At 40.6% G+C, this 25632-nt stretch overlaps 1 protein-coding gene across 1 annotated transcript; it reads left to right on the forward strand.

Moving 5' to 3' along the window:
• Positions 1-7159: 7159 nt before the first annotated feature.
• On the forward strand, positions 7160-23920 carry LOC124148197. Its single transcript, XM_048382955.1, has 5 exons — positions 7160-7752; positions 11701-11755; positions 16187-16304; positions 18338-18511; positions 23583-23920. Exons 1-5 carry the CDS (start codon positions 7431-7433, stop codon positions 23724-23726), a joined length of 813 nt encoding a protein of 270 aa, XP_048238912.1. The 5' UTR covers positions 7160-7430; the 3' UTR covers positions 23727-23920.
• Positions 23921-25632: the final 1712 nt, after the last annotated feature.

Below are 25632 nucleotides of genomic sequence, written 5' to 3' on the forward strand. Positions count from 1 at the left end.
CTTCGCCTAGACGGGTGGTAAGATGGGCCCGGTCTTATCAATCGGCTGGTCATGCCAGGCCCTGTGCGTAATATGGTGCACGCACAACTGTATTTTAATGTCTATTTTGGACTTGGCCGTGCATTACTTGTATGAATTCTCCAATTTGAATTGAATAAATTGCCTAGAGTCTTACGCCAGAAGGCGTTGGCTCATGGGCCAATCTGGTGATGTTGACCTCTGTATTCTGTATGTCTCCAGTTTCTTGTCATGGACTGAACCTGCCTGGCACTATATCTGGTAGATAAATATGGCTATTCAAGTCATATTTGCTGGCGTATAACATCCCTGTATCCCTGGTGTTGTAGACTGGCTTCCACTGCGCACCGTCCTTGTTGACACTCGATGGCGGGTGGGGAGCAGGGATGCTGAAACTTATACTTACAACATGTCTCTAAATCTGCACTCTGGTTCTTCAAAAACAAACAAGCGTAGGCATACAGATTCTGTCTCGTCTGATGAAGATGTCTCTCCTCAAGTGGCCGATTCTTGGCCTAGGTTCGTCGTCATTTCATCCGCTGATGGCTCTCCTTTAAAGCTCAATCCTTTTGTCATCTCCAAGGGAATCCAAAGTACCTGTGGGGAAGTCAAGAATGTCACACGTCTTCGTTCTGGCTCCATCCTTGTTGAATGTGCACGGAGACAACAATCCGGTAATCTGCTGGGTCTCCAGCAGTTTGTTAACACAAATGTTGTTGTCTCAGTGCACAAGACACTGAATTCTTGCAGAGGTATTGTGAGAGATCGCGCTCGCTGTCTGTCAGACATGGCAGAAGAGGACATAGCAACTGAGTTACAAAACCAAGGCGTCACTGCAGTTAAACGATTTACCAGAAGGCACAGGATGGTAGGATTGTCAACACACAAACTTATCTTTTCACCTTTGCAATGTCAACTCTTCCTAAATCAATTAAAGCTGGTTACTTTAACATCGGAGTGGAGGTTTATGTCCCAAATCCACTCCGATGTTATAAGTGTCAAAAGTTCGGCCACGGAGCTAAATTTTGCACTGCTAAGACAAGATGCTTCCGTTGCAGTGGAACTCATGAGAGTTCAGACTGCACAAGTGACATCAAATGTGCAAACTGCGACGGAAAGCACTTGTCCTCGTCTAAATCCTGTCCTATATTTGAACATGAAGCCAAAATATTAAAAATCAAAGTCACAAACAACCTTTCTTACACTGAGGCCAAAAAGTTACTTCCATTGCAAACCCCGTCAACCAAGACGTATTCAGCTGCTGTGTCCTCTCCAACTCAAGTAGTGAAAGTATCGACAATCTCTACACAAACCGATATCTCTTGGGTTCAGGATGAACAGATTACCCTTGATGAAACCATGACATCTCCCATAGTTCCGTCAAAAGTAACATCTGCTTCCCAAACAGAGACCTTGCTTGCGACGCCTAAAAATACTGAACTGATAGAACCAGAAACATCAACTAAAATGCAAACAGTTTCAGGTGAAGCCCACTTGTCAAAGCAGACTAAAAAGCAATTGAAGAAGAAAGGCAGGGCACTCCAGCACTTGGAGGCGCCTTCTCCTATACCTACACCTTTAGAGGTTCATAATCTTTTTGAGCCTCTGGAGATGGAGGTTAGTCCCTCAGTCCCAGTCCATGGGAATGGACCTCCCTCCCGCTCACGATCTCCAGTTGAGCCACCATGAGTAGCTCTTCTCACATTATACAATGGAATTGCAGAGGACTTAGGCACAATTTTAACGAACTGCAATTATTAACAACGGATATTTTTCCGTCAGCAATTTCTTTACAAGAGACGTACCTTAAAAAAACCGATAAATTTGATTTACGGCAGTACAGTTCGTATCATTCCTTCTCTCCCCCGGGAGATAAAGCTACTGGAGGAGCTTCTATTTTGGTGCGGCGGGGCGTTGTTCACAGTCCTGTTCCGCTTGACACGAATTTGCAAGCAGTTGCAGTTAGACTTACACTGCATATTGCCTTCACACTTTGCTCCTTATACATTCCTCCATCTTCAAACCTTCAGCGTAATGATCTCCAAAGATTGTACGACCAGCTCCCAAAGCCCTGTCTCATCATTGGTGATCTAAATGGGCATAATCCTTTATGGGGAGGTTCTATCATTAATCAAAAGGGAAAAGTGATCGAGGATTTTGTTTCTGATAATGACCTTTGCATCTTTAATGATGACTCAGACACTTACTTACACCCTGCAACTGGTACGTATTCATCATTAGATCTGTCTTTGACGGATTCCGTTTTGTTAAATGAATTCTCATGGTCCGTCCATGATGACCTATGTGGGAGTGACCATTTCCCCACGGTGCTTAAGCCCATTAATCCCGCTGATGATCCACCTTCACCTCGATGGAATTTTGTGAAGGCTGATTGGCTTTTATTTCAATCTTTATGCAAAGATAAATTAAAACCTACGTCTTTTCAGAATGTTACTGACCCGATTCAGTTGTTTTCAGTTCAAATGAATGAAATTGCTGATGAATCAATTCCTAAGTCCTCTGTCAACCCACGTGTTCGTAAACCTTGGTTTGATGCTAATTGCAAACAAGCTAGGAAATGTCGTAAGAAGGCGGAGAAGTACTTCCGTAAACATCCCACTGTCCATAATTTAAATACTGTTAAAATTTCAAATGCCAAGGCTAGACGTCTATTTAAGCAAAATAAACGTCAATCCTGGCAGACTTATGTCTCAAAAATTAACTCTCGTACCCCTATGTCCAAGGTATGGAACATGATAAAAAAGATCAAAGGCAAGGGATCCAATTCTACAGTTAACCATCTGAAGGATGGCGATACTTTGTTAACTGATAAATCTGCCATTGCCAATAGCATTGGGGAAACTTTATCTCATCATTCTTCCTCATCTAATTACGCTCCTGAATTTCAAAAATATCAGCTCCAACAGGAAAAGAAAAAAGTAAATTTTACATCTGATAATGGTGAAGATTACAATGAGGTATTTTCACTACATGAGCTATATACTGCCCTAGGGCAAGCTCATGATACAGCAGCAGGCGCTGATAATATTCATTATCAGCTACTGAAACACTTGCCCGAATCATGCCTTGAAACTTTGTTGACTATATTCGATGACATTTGGACATCTGGGACGTTTCCAACTTCATGGCATAATGCCATTGTTATACCAATACCCAAACCTGGGCGGGATCATTCTGATCCATCGAATTACCGACCTATCTCACTAACTAGCTGTGTTTGTAAAACGATGGAACGCATGGTAAATAATCGATTAGTGTGGTACTTGGAAACAAATAATCTTCTTACCAATATACAATGCGGTTTCCGGAATAACAGAAGTACTATCGATCATTTAGTGCGTTTAGAATCGTTCATTAAAAATTCCATTGTAAATAGACAACATGCTGTATCGATCTTTTTCGATTTAGAAAAAGCTTACGATACAACATGGAAACATGGTATTTTAAAAGATCTTCATGATTTTGGATTAAGAGGCCGACTGCCTCATTTTATATCCCAGTTTTTAACAGACAGGCAATTTCAAGTCCGAGTGGGTACAACCCTGTCTGATCATTATAATCAGGATCAGGGTGTCCCACAAGGCAGTATTTTGTCTGTCACTCTATTCAGTATAAAAATTAACAGTTTGTCAAAAGTTTTAAATGATTCAGTTGATGGATCACTTTTTGTGGATGATTTTAATCTATCTTGCCGGGGTAAAAATATGCACACAATTGAAAGGCAATTACAATTATGTCTTAATAAAATTAACAAGTGGTGTCTAGAAAACGGGTTTAAATTTTCCAGATCAAAAACTAATTGCATACATTTCTGCCGAAAATATAAACCGCATAAGGACCCTGAACTATTTCTGAATGGCACCCCTATCAAAGTTGTTAAGGAAGCCAAGTTCTTGGGACTTATTTTTGATCATCACTTAACTTTCCTCCCGCATATTAAATACCTAAAAGCTAAATGCCTGAAGGCACTCGATCTATTGAAAGTTGTTTCTAATTCAAAGTGGGGAGGGGATCAAACAACCCTCTTACACTTATACAGGTCACTCATCCGTTCAAAACTTGATTATGGCTCCTTCGTCTATGGTGGAGCCTGTAAAAGTAATTTTAAAAAACTTGATATGATACATCATCAGGGCCTGAGGCTTTGCCTTGGTGCCTTCAGGACGTCTCCAATTCACAGTCTATATGTAGAAGCGGATGAACCTTCTCTTAAACAACGCCGTCTAACATTATCTTTACAATATGTCACTAAATTATATTCTAATCAGTCCAATCCAGCTTTTAATTGCGTCTTCAATCCTCTTTACCAAGATATGTACAATAAAAAGTCATCTCTTGTTCCACCTCTCGGAATCAGAATCCAGTCTGCCTTGTTTGCTTCCAATATTAAACTGCAAGATATAGCTCCAACTCAACTGTTTTCAACACCTCCTTGGCAAATGGTACGGCCAGAGGTTGACCTTACATTAACAAAACTAAAGAAATCAGACACTAACGAATTAATTTACCAACAAGAATACAGTCAATTAAGAAACAATTATGACACTTATAAATCTATCTTTACAGATGGATCCAAGGATGGTGGCGCAGTTGCTAGTGCCACCGTCATTGGATCCAGAACAATATCTTCACGTTTACCTGATAACAGTTCCATATTCACTGCAGAAGCAAACGCCATTTTTACAGCACTTAAATATATCAGTAATCAAGCTAAACATAAACAATTCATACTGTTTTCAGATTCTCTTTCATGCCTTCAGGCAATTAAAAATATGTCATCAAAACATCCACTTTTAATCGAAATTCTCGAATTATTTAATGATCTTGCTACTGGCCAATATGACATCGTCTTTTGTTGGTTACCAAGCCATGTTGGTATCATTGGTAACACAATGGCCGATGCTGCTGCAAAAGCAGCCCTCAACAAATCTGTGACACCACTTCTGATCCCATACACTGATTTTAAACCCATGATTCGAACTTACATCCGAGATCTTATGCAACAGAAGTGGGCCGCCCAAGTAGGTATCAATAAATTACATGAAATTAAACCAAATATCGGTTACACCTACTTGGGCTGTCAGTCCAGATTTGAAGAGGTCATTATGCGACGATGTCGTATTGGCCACAGCAGATATACGCACGAATATTTATTACAAGGTGAGGATCCTCCGTTTTGTATCCCTTGTGATGAAAGAATCACGGTCAAGCATGTCCTGCTTGACTGTGTTGATTTTTCCATCACAAGGGATAAATATTTCAATGTAAAAACAATTAAGGACCTTTTTAATGATGTTAATTCTCGTTTAATATTATGTTTTTTAAAGGAAATAGAACTTGTTCATAAATTTTGATGTGTTCAATGTATTGTTTTAAAAATTGGTAGTGCGAAATTCATAACTTAGATTGTTAGTGGCTGTACCCTTGAGGGGGGTTGAAGTAGCGTAAAATTATTGTCCCCCTAAGAGGGTGTGTAAGTCCCAAATCATTCGAAGTATTTTTCTGCACACTAGGCTTTTAAACGTAGTATCTTCATTATTTTAATCTAAGGCTTAACTGGTACACTGTCGCCAGTGACTGAAGGGATGATATAAATCCTGCCGGGGTCCATGCAGGAAGCAAAAGTACTGTAAGTCCCCATGGTCCCCAGTATGGTGATCTCCCTTCAGTTGCTGACGATTTCTAGCCCATTTTTAAATTGTGGTGTTCATTAATGCTTACTGCCTTTTAATATTCTCAACTAGTTTTAAATCAAGTCTGTGATATTCTAGTTATTCTACTGTCCTTCGTTGACAGCTTTTTATTCAGTTTAAATATATGTATCATAAATGTATCATAAATGTAATTTCTCGTCACGATATGGCTGAAATATTGCCCATGTGACGTTAAATAATAACTCACTCACTCACTCACTCTCTCAAGTCAAAGTGTCAAGTAAAAGAAAATGCAGCGTTGTCAGCATAATATTACTCCTGACGTCTGTTAACTGTTTATGGTCCAAACTCCACTCGTAAACAATTAGTAATCAAGTTTGTATAAATTATTTACTTTAATTGCGCACACGTGTGGTTTAAGGCAATGGGTACAACATTGATATAGTCAGAAAATCCGTAATAAACACGTTAAAAAAACTATAAGTTTCAAGAAGCAAATAGCAGCTCTTAACAATCAATCGATCACGTTCATCACCGAGGTGATGATACCAGGTGTTTGCGAAAAGGGGATCGTATCCTGGCCCACCTGTGGCACCCTTGACAAACATATGTAAAGGCAGGTCAAATGTTCACCTGAAAAAAAAACACGGGAACATATGGCACGCCAGAAACCTATGATTGTTGGTTCGAATCCCGGTATGTTTCTAGGTTTGTCAGTACCATACCCGTGCTCGTGGGTTTCACCGAAGTGGTAAAGGTCTGAGACCTGCATCACCTCGGGCTTTCCTCACACATTAAACTGACACGTCGCGATATAACTGGAATAGTGTTAAAAGCGGTGTCAAACCCAACTCACTCACTCACTCAGAACAACCCGGGGTGTTTCGTGAAAGCTCCAAACTGTGTTTATAATGGATCGACACTACCAAGGGCACACACAGGTCAGTTTTAGTTTAAATCTTGCAATGATCCGCATGTCAACGTCCGTGTTGTTGTGTTGCATTGTGGGATACATCGAAGATGTGCGCCATTTTGGACTTCAAGCTGCCACGCCGTGAATGCACTGGAATACTTCCAAAATTGCTTTCAAAACACTCACTCTCTCTACATAACATATGCACAAAATGTGTCTCTCCCGTGTGTTTTTTCTAAATAATCCTAACATATCTATATGTTGCTATATCGATGTTTACCTGTTCCGTGTCGTCGCGAACGGCGTTCAGCTTCGGAAAATATTTGATCGGTGTAAAAGTAGGAAAAATTAGGGAAGTGTTTAGAGTGTAGTTCTATTGTGCAGCTGTGGCTATTGCCAGGCTCAAGACGTGTTTTAATATCATACCAAGAGAATTGAAGTGGCAATTATTGTATCATATGTGGGCGACACGACGAGACGCATCACCACAATGACGCTGCTTAAAAGCTCTGAATAATCTACAGTGCATTGTGTCACATCAAGAATGTGAATGATTAGCGCTATTCACCCTGTGTATTCACTCGCTCAATGCATGAACATAAATATAACGATTTATACAAGAACGGTTAATAGTCATGTTGTTGTCAGTGGCAACAACATCTAAGGCTGTATGAATGTGTGTAGTGCTTAAACAGCCAAGTACACTAAAGGTCGTTCATATTCTCAGCATCTTGCAAGGAGCCGAGTTGTTTCATCCAGGCTAGTCCGGGATACCAAAATAACTGTCGCTGGAACTAAGAAAAAGACATAATTTTAATTTCAATATGGAAACAGACGTTTGTGGTATAATGTTTTGTCTTGCGAGTCTGCTGAGTGGTACTGGCAACGGTGCCTGCTTGGAGAGCATGAACATGGCACCATCGTCTCTGTACCGCAGCAAGAAAGTGTCTGGAAGTGTGAAAATATCCAAAACTGTAGCCAATGTAGCAGAATGCAGCTCTCATTGTGTGGTAACAGGGTACAAGATTTCTTTCATCTTTGACCCCAACACCACGCTGTGTACGTGTCATACGTTGCCACTGGCGTCGCTGTCGTTGGTGCCAGCAGCAGGAGCGGTGGCCTTTGGACATGAAACACTTCCGGCTGGTAAAGTATTGAACCGAATTTCTCTCTTAACATGCGCCTGCGTGTCTGGGTTTCTATGGGTTCGACTGTTTGTCTGCTCGTGCAGCATGTTGTGGTAATATATATTTACTGAACTGTTGGCTAAACAAGGATGATGATGATGATGAGTGAGGGAGTGACTGAGTATGGTTTTACGCCGCTTTTAGCAATATTCCAGCAATATCACGGCGGGGGACACCAGAAATGGATTTCACACATTATACCCATGTCGGGTTTCGAACCCGGGTCTTCGGCGTGACGAGCGAACGCTTTAACCACTAGGCTACCCGACCGCCTCTGATGATGATGATGATGATGATGATGATGATGATGATATCTTTCCATGGAATTTGCCATAAACAGTCCATTAGTTCCGTAGAAATGGTTTCTAAAGAGAATGAGTGTAGTATACGCTAAGTATTGGTTATCTGACGTGCAGAGAGTCGTTGATAATCCATAAAAATAGCATGTATTTTATCAACATTGTAAAATGCCATACTGACTTCAGAAAATGCGTGATTTCATAAAAAAAACCATGAACATGCCAAAATGTCAATCTACAAATCAATAGCGTGTGTGTCCACCTCTGTTTGCGATATGAGCAACACATCTTCGTCTCATGGAATGGACCAGGCGTCGCACAAAGTCCTGTGGGATAGCTGTCCATATCTGCTGGAGCATGTTTCGAAGTTCCTGGAGTGTATGTGGAACACGTGGTTGATCCATCTCATCCCACATGTGCTCGATTGGTGAGAGATCAGGGGAGCGAGCCGGCCAGGGAATGACTTTCACGTTGTTTTGTTGAAGAGAATTCTGAACAAGTCGCGCAATATGAGGACGGGCGTTGTCATGTTGAAAGGTAATGCCTGGGCCATGACGACGCCAAAACGGTAGAACAACAGGGCCGATGATCTCGTCGCGGTAGCGCTGTCCATGGGGATTTCCCTCTACCACTATCAAACGGGTCCTCTGTCTTGCTGTAATCCCACCCCATACCAAAACGCTGCCGCCCCCGAACCAATGTTCTTCTCTGACACAATGATCGACGTAACGTTCACCTCGACGTCGGTACACACGAATCCGTCCATCGCTGTGGCTGAGGTGAAAACGAGACTCGTCAGTGAATAGAACTTGTTCCCACTGCATGGCCGTCCAGCGTAGACGCTGTCTGCACCGCTGTAGACGTGCTTGACGGTGGTTTCCTGTCAAAATGGGACGTCTAGTAAGTCTTCTGGCGGCAATCCCTGCACATCTGATGCGGCGACGTACGGTTGTGAAGATATTCGTTGAAGGCCAGTGATGCTGCTTGCAGCCACTGTTGCTGGCTGGAATCGATTTCGTTAGTGTGTTGTTCGAATCCAGTTGTCTTGTCAATTATTGGTTACGCGTGGCCTGACACTCTGAGGATGGTCTCTGACTGCATTCGTCTGTTGCCAACGTTGCAATAAACACCAAATGGTGTTTCTGTGGACGTTTAATTGTCTTGCAACATCACGTTGACTCGATCCTGCTTCAAGCATACCAATGGCTCGCAGACGCTCATTTTCAAACAGGCGTGGCATTTCGTAATGATGAATAATTGCGTAAATTTGTTGTTTTTCTGAGTGGTTGTTGTCAGCACGATGCTAAACAATGCATATGGAATCCCGTTAACGCACATGTTGTAATACCCATTCTTGGGTAGTGAAATGCATGGGGCTTGCATAAAAGTCACCTTTTGCATGGAATGCATGCTTTTCTGTAGCAGTTGCGTTTTTGTGACTTGATTCCATACATGTACTACAATACTGAAAACCAAACTTTACTTGTTTGAAAAATACACTAAAATATTGGTGTCACAGGAACTTTTGTTGTTGAGTATATATAAGGGAAGAAAACTACATTCGTTAGCCATCATATCCCGCTGACGACACGTTTTTCGTGAAATTGCTCCACCTGATGGACATATTAAGTATGCGGGAAGATCTTTATTAAAGCATATTATGGTATTATTCAATGCTACCATGTACTCATGTGTTAGCTTTGCCGGCTTCAAATCTGATGTTTTCCCTGTTAAACAGGGTGTAAGTCAGGGTCGTGTCATATCAGCATGGCTCTTTACTCTTTATATAAACGATTTGCTTCATGAACTAAGCAATTCTGGTTGTGGACTATGTCTCCCATGGGGACGATGCCCAGGAATAGCACACGACACGACCTTGATCAGCTGTAACACAACAGGTCTTCAAATGCTCCTAAACGTTGCAGAAAATTACGGTAACAAGTGGCAGTTAAAATACAATGTGTTCAAAAGTGCTGTCCTAACTTTTGGATGTAGTAAAAAAACAGTGTCGCCTGAACATCTTTACATTGGTAAGATAAAATTACCTGTTCGAAAGGCAATTGTCTATGCGGGAGTGTACATAAGTACTGCTAAAACTTCGGTAGAAAGAACGAGGTTAGTATGTGAAAAACTGAGAAAATTGATAAATGTAAACCATGATTCTGGCCTGTACTTTGATGGACTTAATCCTATAGCCGCCGTGCGCATCTGGCAACGAGTGATATTACCCTGTGACTTATATGGATGTAATGTGTGGGGAAAACTATCCTTAAAGGTATATGAAATGCAAGAAATCACTCAACGCTATTTCTGTCAGAAAATCCAGGGTTTTAATAAACGTATGCCCAAAGAAAAAGAGAGAGACACAATTGGTGTTATATCAGTACAAGGACACATTAATCAACAAAAGCTTTGCTCCTTGGTAAGCTATGTAATTCAAACCTAATATATATTTTCAAACAAATGTTTCTAGCCTGACTTGGACAGTTTAGATATACAACAACACTAGTTAGTAAGAACAAGTGGGACACGAAATCACCTATCTTTAGCATGCTACATCTTGTCTCCAAATATAATTTATCTGACGAGGTTAATGATTATATAATGTGTTCAAGTTTCATCAAGAAACGATTATTGTCAAAACTGGTGACAGAATTACAATTAATAAACAATGCGCTTCTGAGCAGATTATCTCTGTCAAGATATCTAACAATACGATCTGGACGAGAACATAGATTATGGAAACTTGCTCTCGATAGACCAGAATATTTTACTTCCTTAGCTAGAATAGTTCGCTTAGGTTCAATGCCAATAGAATCAAAGGAATGTATTTGTGGAACAGTTGCGAATGATATAGTGAAACACGTTTTCATGTCATTTCAAAAGAATTTAGAAGAAAGAAATATCATATATGATAAAATCATTGATTTGCTTGATGTTAAAATATTCGTGAGAATCTGGGCAGACGGTGATACCTTTCTGACTTTTCTGCTTGGCGGTTTACCTGAACAACCTGGAGTTGAATTAGACTACAACGTATGGGCAGAGAGCATGATAAATATCGGTGGTGCAGTTAAAAAGTGGGATGAAGTCATCCGAAGCTGCTTATACTAAACGATGTATGTATTGTAAACAAGTGTACATTTGTAAATAGCACATGCTATTTGTCCATCTAATAACACAAATAATCAATATGATACATATGTATATGAACTACTTCTGACATATATGTAATATACATATATATGTGTGTGTGCACATTAATACTATAGATGTTGTCCTTTCACTGTATACCCTGTACTGTTCATGAAATGGAGAGAATAAAGAAGATCTATCTATCTATCATGGTAAAATATAAAGGAGCTATGATGTTTTGGTTTGTTGTTTTACGCCGCGGTGAGCCACGATGTACAGCGATAGAAAGGTAAAGGTTACAATAGGTTGAAGTTCAGTTTTCGAAACATTTGTTTCTCATTTTTGCTTCCGTTGTATATTCCCAAGAAAATACCATGTCAAATTTGTAAATACCTTTGTCCGAGACTGGCCACAGAGCGGAGAGTTTCTGGACAAATGGGTTTCCGGTTGGTAGTTCTCTATGTTTTTTTCAGATGTGGTGGACACGTGGATCACCTCCATCATCGACTTCTCCTCGTCCTACTACTCGTGAGTTGTTTCTTATTGATGTATTTTGTCGAAATGATACTCTGAACGAAGCTTTATGGCGAGCTACAACCTGAACCATCAGGCCACCAAACCATCGACACAGTTTCTTTGAGAGGCATTTAGAAGTTGGAGCACTAAGTAAGGATAAGAATTTATGGATGAACAACTTCTTCAGGTAATGCCTGGGCCATGACGACGCCAAAACGGTAGAACAACAGGGCCGATGATCTCGTCGCGGTAGCGCTGTCCATGGGGATTTCCCTCTACCACTATCAAACGGGTCCTCTGTCTTGCTGTAATCCCACCCCATACCAAAACGCTGCCGCCCCCGAACCAATGTTCTTCTCTGACACAATGATCGACGTAACGTTCACCTCGACGTCGGTACACACGAATCCGTCCATCGCTGTGGCTGAGGTGAAAACGAGACTCGTCAGTGAATAGAACTTGTTCCCACTGCATGGCCGTCCAGCGTAGACGCTGTCTGCACCGCTGTAGACGTGCTTGACGGTGGTTTCCTGTCAAAATGGGACGTCTAGTAAGTCTTCTGGCGGCAATCCCTGCACATCTGATGCGGCGACGTACGGTTGTGAAGATATTCGTTGAAGGCCAGTGATGCTGCTTGCAGCCACTGTTGCTGGCTGGAATCGATTTCGTTAGTGTGTTGTTCGAATCCAGTTGTCTTGTCAATTATTGGTTACGCGTGGCCTGACACTCTGAGGATGGTCTCTGACTGCATTCGTCTGTTGCCAACGTTGCAATAAACACCAAATGGTGTTTCTGTGGACGTTTAATTGTCTTGCAACATCACGTTGACTCGATCCTGCTTCAAGCATACCAATGGCTCGCAGACGCTCATTTTCAAACAGGCGTGGCATTTCGTAATGATGAATAATTGCGTAAATTTGTTGTTTTTCTGAGTGGTTGTTGTCAGCACGATGCTAAACAATGCATATGGAATCCCGTTAACGCACATGTTGTAATACCCATTCTTGGGTAGTGAAATGCATGGGGCTTGCATAAAAGTCACCTTTTGCATGGAATGCATGCTTTTCTGTAGCAGTTGCGTTTTTGTGACTTGATTCCATACATGTACTACAATACTGAAAACCAAACTTTACTTGTTTGAAAAATACACTAAAATATTGGTGTCACAGGAACTTTTGTTGTTGAGTATATATAAGGGAAGAAAACTACATTCGTTAGCCATCATATCCCGCTGACGACACGTTTTTCGTGAAATTGCTCCACCTGATGGACATATTAAGTATGCGGGAAGATCTTTATTAAAGCATATTATGGTATTATTCAATGCTACCATGTACTCATGTGTTAGCTTTGCCGGCTTCAAATCTGATGTTTTCCCTGTTAAACAGGGTGTAAGTCAGGGTCGTGTCATATCAGCATGGCTCTTTACTCTTTATATAAACGATTTGCTTCATGAACTAAGCAATTCTGGTTGTGGACTATGTCTCCCATGGGGACGATGCCCAGGAATAGCACACGACACGACCTTGATCAGCTGTAACACAACAGGTCTTCAAATGCTCCTAAACGTTGCAGAAAATTACGGTAACAAGTGGCAGTTAAAATACAATGTGTTCAAAAGTGCTGTCCTAACTTTTGGATGTAGTAAAAAAACAGTGTCGCCTGAACATCTTTACATTGGTAAGATAAAATTACCTGTTCGAAAGGCAATTGTCTATGCGGGAGTGTACATAAGTACTGCTAAAACTTCGGTAGAAAGAACGAGGTTAGTATGTGAAAAACTGAGAAAATTGATAAATGTAAACCATGATTCTGGCCTGTACTTTGATGGACTTAATCCTATAGCCGCCGTGCGCATCTGGCAACGAGTGATATTACCCTGTGACTTATATGGATGTAATGTGTGGGGAAAACTATCCTTAAAGGTATATGAAATGCAAGAAATCACTCAACGCTATTTCTGTCAGAAAATCCAGGGTTTTAATAAACGTATGCCCAAAGAAAAAGAGAGAGACACAATTGGTGTTATATCAGTACAAGGACACATTAATCAACAAAAGCTTTGCTCCTTGGTAAGCTATGTAATTCAAACCTAATATATATTTTCAAACAAATGTTTCTAGCCTGACTTGGACAGTTTAGATATACAACAACACTAGTTAGTAAGAACAAGTGGGACACGAAATCACCTATCTTTAGCATGCTACATCTTGTCTCCAAATATAATTTATCTGACGAGGTTAATGATTATATAATGTGTTCAAGTTTCATCAAGAAACGATTATTGTCAAAACTGGTGACAGAATTACAATTAATAAACAATGCGCTTCTGAGCAGATTATCTCTGTCAAGATATCTAACAATACGATCTGGACGAGAACATAGATTATGGAAACTTGCTCTCGATAGACCAGAATATTTTACTTCCTTAGCTAGAATAGTTCGCTTAGGTTCAATGCCAATAGAATCAAAGGAATGTATTTGTGGAACAGTTGCGAATGATATAGTGAAACACGTTTTCATGTCATTTCAAAAGAATTTAGAAGAAAGAAATATCATATATGATAAAATCATTGATTTGCTTGATGTTAAAATATTCGTGAGAATCTGGGCAGACGGTGATACCTTTCTGACTTTTCTGCTTGGCGGTTTACCTGAACAACCTGGAGTTGAATTAGACTACAACGTATGGGCAGAGAGCATGATAAATATCGGTGGTGCAGTTAAAAAGTGGGATGAAGTCATCCGAAGCTGCTTATACTAAACGATGTATGTATTGTAAACAAGTGTACATTTGTAAATAGCACATGCTATTTGTCCATCTAATAACACAAATAATCAATATGATACATATGTATATGAACTACTTCTGACATATATGTAATATACATATATATGTGTGTGTGCACATTAATACTATAGATGTTGTCCTTTCACTGTATACCCTGTACTGTTCATGAAATGGAGAGAATAAAGAAGATCTATCTATCTATCATGGTAAAATATAAAGGAGCTATGATGTTTTGGTTTGTTGTTTTACGCCGCGGTGAGCCACGATGTACAGCGATAGAAAGGTAAAGGTTACAATAGGTTGAAGTTCAGTTTTCGAAACATTTGTTTCTCATTTTTGCTTCCGTTGTATATTCCCAAGAAAATACCATGTCAAATTTGTAAATACCTTTGTCCGAGACTGGCCACAGAGCGGAGAGTTTCTGGACAAATGGGTTTCCGGTTGGTAGTTCTCTATGTTTTTTTCAGATGTGGTGGACACGTGGATCACCTCCATCATCGACTTCTCCTCGTCCTACTACTCGTGAGTTGTTTCTTATTGATGTATTTTGTCGAAATGATACTCTGAACGAAGCTTTATGGCGAGCTACAACCTGAACCATCAGGCCACCAAACCATCGACACAGTTTCTTTGAGAGGCATTTAGAAGTTGGAGCACTAAGTAAGGATAAGAATTTATGGATGAACAACTTCTTCATTACATTGAAGAGCGACGTTTCGGTGTAGGTTCTAACACCGGTGTAGGTTCTCACTTGCTTGATAAAGGGTAGAATATCTGTTAGATAGGAAGGGGCCATATTATGATTACTTTTGCTGAAAAGACAAAGTTTACGTTTCTTTCTGCGCTCAAATGAGGGTTCCCAACCGGTTTCGTAATATAATGAATGCCTTTGGCCATATTTAGGTAGACAAGTTACAATGCGCGCAGCTTCTTATTGTTATTGTTCTAATTTCTCACTTTGTCCTTCGGTGCAACCATCCCATACCTCACATATGTATTCAAAGTGTTGTCTTGTGAACATTTTATACATGTATATATTGTTAATAGTATCTCTGTGAAGTAGATGCTTGACTTTTCACATTGAGTAAATCATCTTGGAAGTTGTTTTGTTATTGTATTTATATGACAAGACCATTTGCCACTGGCTTCAAGTATAACACCCAAGTGCTTATGACTATTTACAGAGCTGATTACACACACACACACACACAGACACACACACACACACACACACACACACACATGCATGCACGTCGCTTAATAAAGGCATTAATCTTTGACGCGACGTTAAACCCCATTTCACCTCACCTCACTTGGTGTTGACAAACTAGGGTTAAAATCGGAAAGAATCGCAAATTGGAACCCACGATCATAGGATCCTTGCACGGACAGACACAATGTCATTACCTCGCAAATATATATATATTTGTAATGCCCATCCATTTACATCATGTACATTTGTCAAGGAAGTGTTGGTCTGCAAAATACAATCAGAAATGCGTTATCTGGCACATGCTAGTGTTTGCATCACAAAGTAGACTCCACTTTGTGTTCAGTATATGAAGCATGACTTGTATAACAGATCTATAGGCGTTTGTAAACTTTTCAAAGTTTGCATTATCGTTTTCAAGTTTGTTTTTTCCTGTTTTTAGACCTTTTGCCTACTACGGTCCGAATAATATGTTGGGAGTGGCGGATTTCTATCCCGAGTATGGCAACACTGACAAAGCCTGGTGCCCTGCACATCGCAACGACGCCCAGTATGTAGAGGTGAGTCAATCAGAACTTTTGTGGAGTGAGTGAGTGAGTTAGTTAGTTAGTTAGTTTAACGCCGCTAATAACAGTATTCCAGTTATATCACGGCGTGTCAGCTCAATGTGGGAGGAAAGCCAGTAGTGATGCAGGTCTCAACTTTGGTGAAACCCACGAGCACGGGTGTGATGCTGCCAAACTTGGAAACATAATATGGACGGACCGTGATTCGAACCCACGATCATAGGTTTCAGGCGCGCACAAAAGGAGCAACTCTCCAGAGCGAATTGCGGCACCTTAGACGTGAACCCGGGACACCAATAAAGGTCTACACACATTGTAACCATGTGAGGAATCGAAATCGGGCTTTCGACTTAACAAGTCAACGCTTCACCTACTGGGCGATCCAATGTCCCGTGAATACATGTCGCTAGATTTCACGTATCGTTGACAGATGTTCCCCGAACTACCATGTTCTAGTCATCAGACCGTCGCCATCGCTCGGTTTATCGTCGTCATCATCATCACCACCACCTCCACCATCATCATCAAAATAGGTGTTGTCATTATTATCATTATTACTGCTTCTCATCAAAACCTCATCATCGTTATTGGTATAATTATTGTTTGTTGTATACAGATTAAAATATACAAAAGCAGTAAAGAGGGTTTGGGTGATGCTGGCACAGTCAGGCTGGTTAGGCTCATCATCACCTCAGGGCCCTTGCCCCCTCTACACGCAGCCCAGACAGGGAATGGGACTTCTCCCAGGTAGCGCTGCCTAGTCACCCACCCACAACTTTTCGGAGAATGTGACGACTCCCCAACACTGCAGCCTTCTGCATTACCCAGATTGTCAGAAGGGCTGTATTACTGGTGGCAAATCAGGGTACTTTCCCACTGTCAGTCAACAGATTGGGGGAGGGGGGGGTACCAAATCTAAGGCACCGAGAACAATGTGGAGTCGGACAACTTGGTACTTGGGATGCAAGCGTGACATTTCGAAAAGGAATTTGCTATGATTTTCTTGAGTCTTGTCTATCACATTAGTGTCAAAAGGGACAAAAAAATCAAAGATATAAATGATTTCATTGGATTTTTTAAAAAGGACCAGATAACGTTTGTTGGTCTGGATAGTTCTGAGACTGTATACGGGCCTCTTCCAAAGAATTTTGTATTTATCATTTTCCACGACGCCCTCCACATATTCTGGGTCGTACCATGGATGGATCTCTGTGTCAAAATCACAAGCATGGCGAGGACGATATGAAAGGATCGAGCCACTCCATCATGTCGCTTAAGATACTATGCCCAAGCTGGGCATCCACTGACGATGTGTTGGACAGTCTCATTAAATTAATTGCATAATCTACATTTTATATTTACATTTTGATGCAAAATCACAAATTGACGGTTTCGAGTGCGAAGTGACTGATCCCGAGCTGAAACAGAAAGCCTTCTGTATCACTTTTAAGGCCGACCGACTTCATCCAAGCGAAAGACTCTGCATGGTTGCTGATCTTCTCAACACATTGCACACAGACTCGATCCTGTGGTCGTTCAGAAAGCCTGAAAAAATTAGACCGGACACTTCGCTTGGTTGACACTCATATATCTGTAGCGTCCAGCAGTACGAAACCATCAAGAAAGTCAACATTGACATTGAGATTATGTCCTACATCCATGGCTTGGTTAAGGAAACTGTGGAATCCCTTGTTTTCACCATGAGTCTTGACATGCTTCAGAAAAGATCATCAGATAAATAAAATTGTGCCAATACAATTCTATCATGAAGAGTCTCCACGTTATATCATTATTAGTGTTGTTGTTGTCATTATTAGTGTTGTTGTTGTCATTATTAGTGTTGTTGTTGTCATTATTAGTGTTGTTGTTGTTATTAGTGTTGTTGTTGTTGTTATTATTATTATTATTATTAATTTTATTATTATTATTACATGAAAGTTGCTTCAGTCAAGTCGTCCCTATTTATATATTATATAACTAAGTTATGCAGAAGTAGATAAGGGGAATGAATACCATGTGCTCCACAGCTCGGCATCTCAGAACCTATCTACATCACTGAAATCCACATCTATGAGGTTTTCAAGTGCGGTGGCGTGAAGTCTCTTTCTGTCCGGGATCCGAACTCCAACTGGATGGTGCTGTGGAGAACACCTGCTATAGAGCTAATAGAAACCTCTCGGATCTTAATCCCAAACTTCATGGTGTGTATAAATCTGGTTGAATATTTTATTACTCGTATCGGTTGACCTGGGTTGGATTCCCCACACAGGTAAGTGAGATATCCGGGGTAGAATAGGTCTTTAGCAACCCATGCTTGCTGTAAAACGCGACTATGCTTGTCGTAAGAGGCGACTAACGGGACCGGGTGTCAGACTCGCTGACCTGGTTGACGCGTATCATCGTATCCCAATTGCGTGGATCGATGTGCATGACGTCAATCACTGTATTGTCTGGTCTAGACTTCATTATTTACAGATCGCCGTCATATAGGTGGAATATTGCTGAGTGCGGCGTTAAACAACAAACAAACAAAACAAGGTGTGAAGCATATTTCTGGTGTTGTGATGAAGCTTGCATAATGTTATTAGCGGCGTAACCCCACCCCCAACCCAACCCTCCCACCCGAATAATGAGGTGCGGGTGGACAAAATGGTGACCTGACCAAAGTCGTTGATCATTGGATCAATTCATAACTGGTGTGCCTGATTCAGTAACTGATTTTCTCATTGGTCCATTTATTTAATTTCCACAGCTCTTTTGCCCTTCCCGCCAAATGGAATCGCTTTCGGCGGATAATCTAGACTGGCTATTCTCTTGGTTGATATTAGCATAATGGCCCGTGAAGATCCGGGTTAGAAGTTCGACAATGTTTGTCGTAGGAGGGTACTATGCTTGTCGTAAGAGGCGACTAACGGGATCGGTTGGTGAGACTCGGTGACTTGATGATGTATGTCACCGTGTCCTAATTGCGTATATCGATGCTCATGATGTCAATCCCAAGAGTGTCTGGTCGAGACGCGAATATTTACAGACCGATGTCATATAGCTGGAATATAGCTTAGTGCGGCGTTAAACAACAAACAAAGAAAACAAACTTACTTATTTCGTGATGTAGCTGGAACTCTGCACATTGTGACGTAAACAACCTTCACTCACACCCTGGCAGTTGATAAATGATTCCCGAAATTGCGCATCTGCTTCTTCATGTTTACAAGTCAGAATGGCTGGCAAAATCAAAACAAAGTAGAAGTTTAACTAAAGCTGCAGGCACATGGAAGACTGTTCAATAACGGTCAAATAATCAATCCGTCCACTGATTTACCCACCTGAACTAGAAATAGAGGAGGCCAGCGATACCGACTCATCTGTTTCAAATTAAACTTAGATCCATGCCTAAAGACTATCAGTGACAAAAACCTACCCACAAGTCTGTATGATAGAGTGGATGCCTACAAAGTTCCAAATGTCAACTTTTATTTTATGTCGAGCAACATTCTCGAACACCCTTAGAGATGTCAAATAGCGTCAAAAGATCTTAAGGTCTTAGAATGATCACGAGGACATATGCCAAAAGTTAAGACCGAGGGCCGATAGCCGATGTGTTACTTTTCTACGCTCAGGTCTTATTACTCGCATCAAGACCGAATTCGAGGTCGTCAACCGACTTTTCAACGACATCTTCTTAGACTGATTCACACATTAATCAAATATGTTGTATACATTTCACACCCACCCCTGTATAAGATGGGCTTATGTTAGCGTGTTCAGCATCTGCATTGCAGGTGCGCACGTGTCAGAGAGTGTCTGCTCCTTTAGTGAAGGTGTTCCTTTGAAGTATATTTCTCCACAGGAAATATTCCTAGGGGACATTTTGTTGCTTGGATAATCAATCCACGGTACGTTTACACTGGCAATATTGGTTCTAGTTCGAACTAATTCCACATGGAACTGATCATCGTTGACAGATGTTGTAACAAAACCATGTGCTTAGTGAACCTGCCCCGGTGGTTAAGTGGCAAAACACTGGGTTACTATTAACAAGTTATGAGAGGTTTCATGATCGATTCCTCGCATTTGTGTTTCATATAAAAGAAATATTGACTTTTAACCAGTCAAAACATTAGGTTGGTATAGTTCAAAAGTAAGACAGGTCTTATTTATGATTCACTAGTAAAACCTGAAAGCAGGTCTTACTTGGAAAGTAAAACCACCCGATGTTTATTCAAAGTGTCTTCCGGTGTCAACTTGGTTGAGTTTAAGGCCTTGCCCAAATTAGAAAACCGAAATAAAGCAATTGGATGATGTCATTTGAGATTCATATTTCATATAATTTTAATTTTGTTTTGTCTTTTGCGCCCAATGGAATCTGTTTCGTTGGATAATCGAAACTGGCTATTGCCTGGCGTTGACGCTTTGTATTTACGAGACCGAAGTAAAGCTTTCAAACGGTACCTGTTCATTTACACTTACAGACGGTTAACCCATACAGCCATTCTTTTCTTGGCAGCTTCAACGTTGATGTGTGGGAAGTGTATCTTTTGGCAAAAAAAATGGTATATCTATTTTCATGTCCTGAAATATATATGTTCTGTGATTCAGGGATACGTCAGATATGTTCACAATTGTATACTTTTAATCTTGAAATTAATGCGTCTCCAAATTAATACGACCCAGCAAAAATGCGACTCAGAATCAATGCGACTCTCCTCAGTGGAATGATACATATCCTCACAGTAAATTGCACCGCTTATTTGCACTGAGTAAAGCACTTCCGTCATAACAATAAACAGTGTTTTCTTAAAAAACAACATACAGTATATTGTTATAGTAAACCGATTAACGGTTGTCCGAAGCTAGGCGGTGGGATCAGCTGATCGTAAATTTCAGGTCGCATTGTTAACGTTCTAAAATCAGTATTTAAAGTGTTAGTATTGGTGTATCTATATGGAAGTCATGTTATTTCCGGTTAGGCTGTATGCAAGCATTGCAATACAACGGCTAGGTGATGGTGCGCGTGAATGTGAAGGTCTTTGAAGCAAGCTTTCTGAAGTTGGTCAGAAAATTTGGACTTATGACAGCAACACGTGTATGGTGTTGGTATATTACTGAGAGTGACTGAGTGTGGTTTTACGCCGCTTATAGCAATATTCCAGCAATATAATTGCGGGGGACACCAGAAATGGGATTCACAAATTGTTCCCATGACGGAAATCGAACCCGGGTCTTCGGCGTGACGAGCGAAAGCTTTAACCACTAGGCTACCCGACCGCCCCTTATTACTGAGATGAGGGAAGGATGTTCATGAAATTGTAAAAGAAACAGGTAAGTACCTCCACTACCTTTTTTAAAAGCATGAATATTAGCATGTTATAAATACAAATGGATTAATTATTTGTTACATGTCGATTCCCAAATTGAAACGATTCCTAATATGTTAACCTAGAAATCTGTACGAAAAGGAATTTTGTGAAACCAACAAACAACCAACGAATTGTATACAATCAACAATTGTATTAAAAAATTAATGAAATTAAATCAATACAAATAACTGCACAGCAATTACAATGACAGTACACAATAGAGTGGTAGTACAATATTCAATGACAGTTTATAATTTGAGAGCAGTGGAAATTACAATGACAAGAATAATGATCTCCTAGCCACAACAATGGCCAAACTTCCGATTCAGGCCTAGGCCCAGGGTGAAAAGTGATCTTCACACGGAAGCTGGTCTTGATGTAATGTCAGATGAAATGTGTGATGACAGGCACGTACCCTCTCCACTTATATAGTCTATACATGTTTCTTGAATGCTTGACCTCCTTCCACGCTGTTCCGGAAGTTTACAGATAATTCTAGCATCTAAATATAATACTTCCTTACCACTGCTACAATCATTGTTTTTAACAAAACATTACACTGCGATATAACATAATTTACACCTGTGATGACTTAGAGCAGTATATAATGGACACATGTTATAAGGGACAAAATAATATGGCTACATAGTATATTTCAAACTATGAAGACTGGTATGGTTGATAAAATCATTGTAGATTTCCATTGGCTATATTTGTAATTATTGTCAGAGTTTATAAAATTTAAATTAGATGTAAAAGGAAATGTAACATTTATAAAATCAGTGCTCTTATTCTGCACGTTATTTCTTCTTCAATTTTTAGTAAAGGCCTATCTCCGCATGTACTACATACAAGTAAACGGTTGTATGAAAGCTTCAATAGTTTTATAGTGGGAAATAACACAAAGGCGGACACAATAAAGTGAGACTGCATTCCTTACGATGCCAGATGTCTCGTTGTTTTCTGACGTAGAAAAGGCCGGGACAATACCCAAATATTCTTGAGCCTTTCCCCTTCATATTCCATCGTGCACATTCGTGTTAAACTTGCACGCCGAACACATGTTGCCATGGTAAACAACTACAAGACACGTGCTGGTTAAAACTTTCAGTAGTAAACGACCGTTTTTGAATGAAGGTGCAACCGGGAACCGTTTCAACTTAGCTCATCCTCCACATGTCACAAGTTTTGTATTTGTTTTTGGGTGCTTTTTTTAATATATTTATTTCAATTGAGTAGACATAAATGTAACATTGGTACATTAGGTAAATAAGTGAAGGAATTCATAGTATCTTAAAACATGATCAGATAGCGGTGCATACATATATTGGACTGACTGATAAATTATATTAAGTAGACTGATAATTCCGTCTATTTTCTGTCGAATTTATAATTTTACTATTTTTCATTGCAATATATTATTCTTTTTTACATACGTCTTTCAATATTTTTATGAAGAAAGGAAAACATAATGGAGTTTTCTTAATGCTTGACTGGTGAATGTATTCTTTTGCAAGAAGAATTATATGGTTGAAAAGATATTTGTTTTTGTTGTAGCAAAATATTTTACCTAGAATGGTAATATGAATATCATATGCAAGTTTCGAGTTTAGGTACGCTTCAATTTCTATCATGTCACATGTCGCAGCGCACATTGAGCAGGGAACCAGCTTCGACTGTCGCTTAAATCAATTTTAAAGGAGAGTTATCGCCCTTTTGGACAGAAAGACCACCCACTCAAACCTAAAATTTTGCTGTGAGAACTCGCAAAAAATTACACCCACCCCCCAAAAAAACAAACATATCTAATTCTTTTGTTAAACAGAACCTCACTTGAAAACCCTACCAACAAGTCACAAAGAATATATTTAATTTGTATCTGTCCTAAAATGTGTTCGTCTTTTACACCTAGCCTCCAGCCTTCACGTCCGACGCCATAAGGATTGACCTTGACCTTGGCACCGCCAACGCTTGGTCCGAGTTCGACGCCGTCCGAGTGGTTGGTACCAGGATACGTACACGTGACGGCCTGGCAGTGACAACATTCATAATGTAGTTCCTCAAGAACTGTGAATTGGAGATTTGGAAAGAACACTAACGCACGTTGACGTCATGGACACGTTGAATGTCGTCACTGGAACAGGACCTTTTGTATATATTGACTACAGTGTAGCCTCATTAAGTCAACTGTTACCATAAGGCGCTGTGAAAGAAAAATATAATTTTACTTTCACAAAGGGAAATACGATATTTGAATGGTTTTGTTGTATTTCAATATTCGTCAAAAGCCTCTCTTCAGACAAGTGTTATATACATCTAGTGAGTGAGTATGGTTTTACGCCGCTTTTAGCAATATTCCAGCAATATCACGGCGGGGGACACCAGAAATGGGCTTCACACATTCTACCCATGTCGGGAATCGAACCCGGGTCTTCGGCGTGACGAGCGAACGCTTTAACCACTAGGCTACACGACCGCCCCGTTATATAGATCTAACTTATTGACTTACATATACGGTATGTATGTTTTTGTTTCATGTTTATGTATATGAATGTCAAATTCACTGATGCCACACTCCTGTTATGACAAGAAACTCTGAAGGAGACACCGACAGCATATAGGGAAATACGATATTAATGTATCTACCTTGACCGGGAGATGTTTCACATCCTAGGTACCTGTAGCTGATACGTTCTATAGGGGCATCTTAACTCTTAGTCGCGACCAGGATGATGTTGTGTACTTGCATTTTTGCCCGTGAAGATCCAGGTTAGAATAGGTCTTCAGCAACCTATGCTTGTCGTAAAAGGCGACTATGCTTGTCGTAAGAGGCGACTAACGGGATCGGATGGTCAGGCTCGCTGACTCGGTTGATGCATGTTATCGAACCCGAATGGGTAAATCGAGGCTCTTGACATCAATCACTGGATTGTCTGGTCCAGACTCGATTATTTACAGACCGCCGTCATATAGCTGGAATATTGCTGAGTGCGGCGTTAAATAACAAACAAACAAACAAACCTTGCATCCTGGCAGTCTGACTTGTGGCCACTGTTTGTAATAACTACATGACAAAACACTGTGACAAACTAAGTTGTATTGAGTTGCCTCCCTTAGGCGTATCAGGACCATGTGATCGTGGGTTCGAATTTGCCTAGAAATTGATCATTGGTTTGTTTGAACATACATGAGGGGATAGTTCCTTATACCGTCATCCGGCTTGATAACGGTTTCGGGATCAATGCCGAAACGTCGCTATTGCAGTGAATTTGTTTTCCATTATCTTTTTGTCTACTTTGTCAACCGTCAACCCCTACGAAAGGCCTATCAAACAATTCATGTATTAGAGTAGTGAGTGAGTTGGGTTTAACGCCGCTTAACAGTATTCCAGTTATATCGCGGCGTGTCAGCTTAATATGGGAGGAAAGCCCGAAGTGATGCAGGTCTCAGACGTTCGGTAAAACACACGAGCACGGGTATGGTGCGGACAAACCTAGAAACATAATCGGGGCGAACCGGGATTCGAACCCACGATCATAAGTTTCTGGCGTGCCCCAGGGACGCAACTCTGCACAGCGAATCGCGGCGCCTTAGACGACTGGGCCACCCGTGCCCTCTGCATTAGAGTAACTGTTACAATGTTCAAAATAAAATACTCATAAATCCATGTGAGACTTTTCCGTTTTCTTATTTTACAGTATATAAGGGCGAGCAGTTGGGTGTGTCGACATGTATGCTTCATGCAGTGAAGTTGTCAGACTGTACATCACGCTCAGGTACTTGTACGACCCGCACCTAAATTGGGAGGAACATCAAGCAACAAGACGTCTGAACTGAACGATGATTTATTCGAAGCTGATCACGGGTTCATAGCCATGACGTCACTCCCGATGCTGGGGCACGTGACTTCTGGCGTAATAGCGGGTGCACATTCGCGCTCACAATATGTACAGAAACCTTAC

This window comes from Haliotis rufescens, unplaced genomic scaffold (genome assembly GCF_023055435.1).
Source record: "Haliotis rufescens isolate VD_foot unplaced genomic scaffold, xgHalRufe1.0.p SCAF_42, whole genome shotgun sequence".
In the NCBI taxonomy this organism is placed as follows: Eukaryota; Metazoa; Mollusca; class Gastropoda; order Lepetellida; family Haliotidae; genus Haliotis; species Haliotis rufescens.

Bases quoted from the DNA above. Each gene is read 5' to 3' on its own strand.
- LOC124148197 (XM_048382955.1), top strand. From the start codon at position 7,431: ATGGAAACAGACGTTTGTGGTATAATGTTTTGTCTTGCGAGTCTGCTG. The intron at 16,305-18,337 runs GTGAGTCAATCA...TGTGCTCCACAG, and splicing joins ACGACGCCCAGTATGTAGAG to CTCGGCATCTCAGAACCTAT. The intron at 18,512-23,582 runs GTGTGTATAAAT...TTTTACACCTAG, and splicing joins TCTTAATCCCAAACTTCATG to CCTCCAGCCTTCACGTCCGA.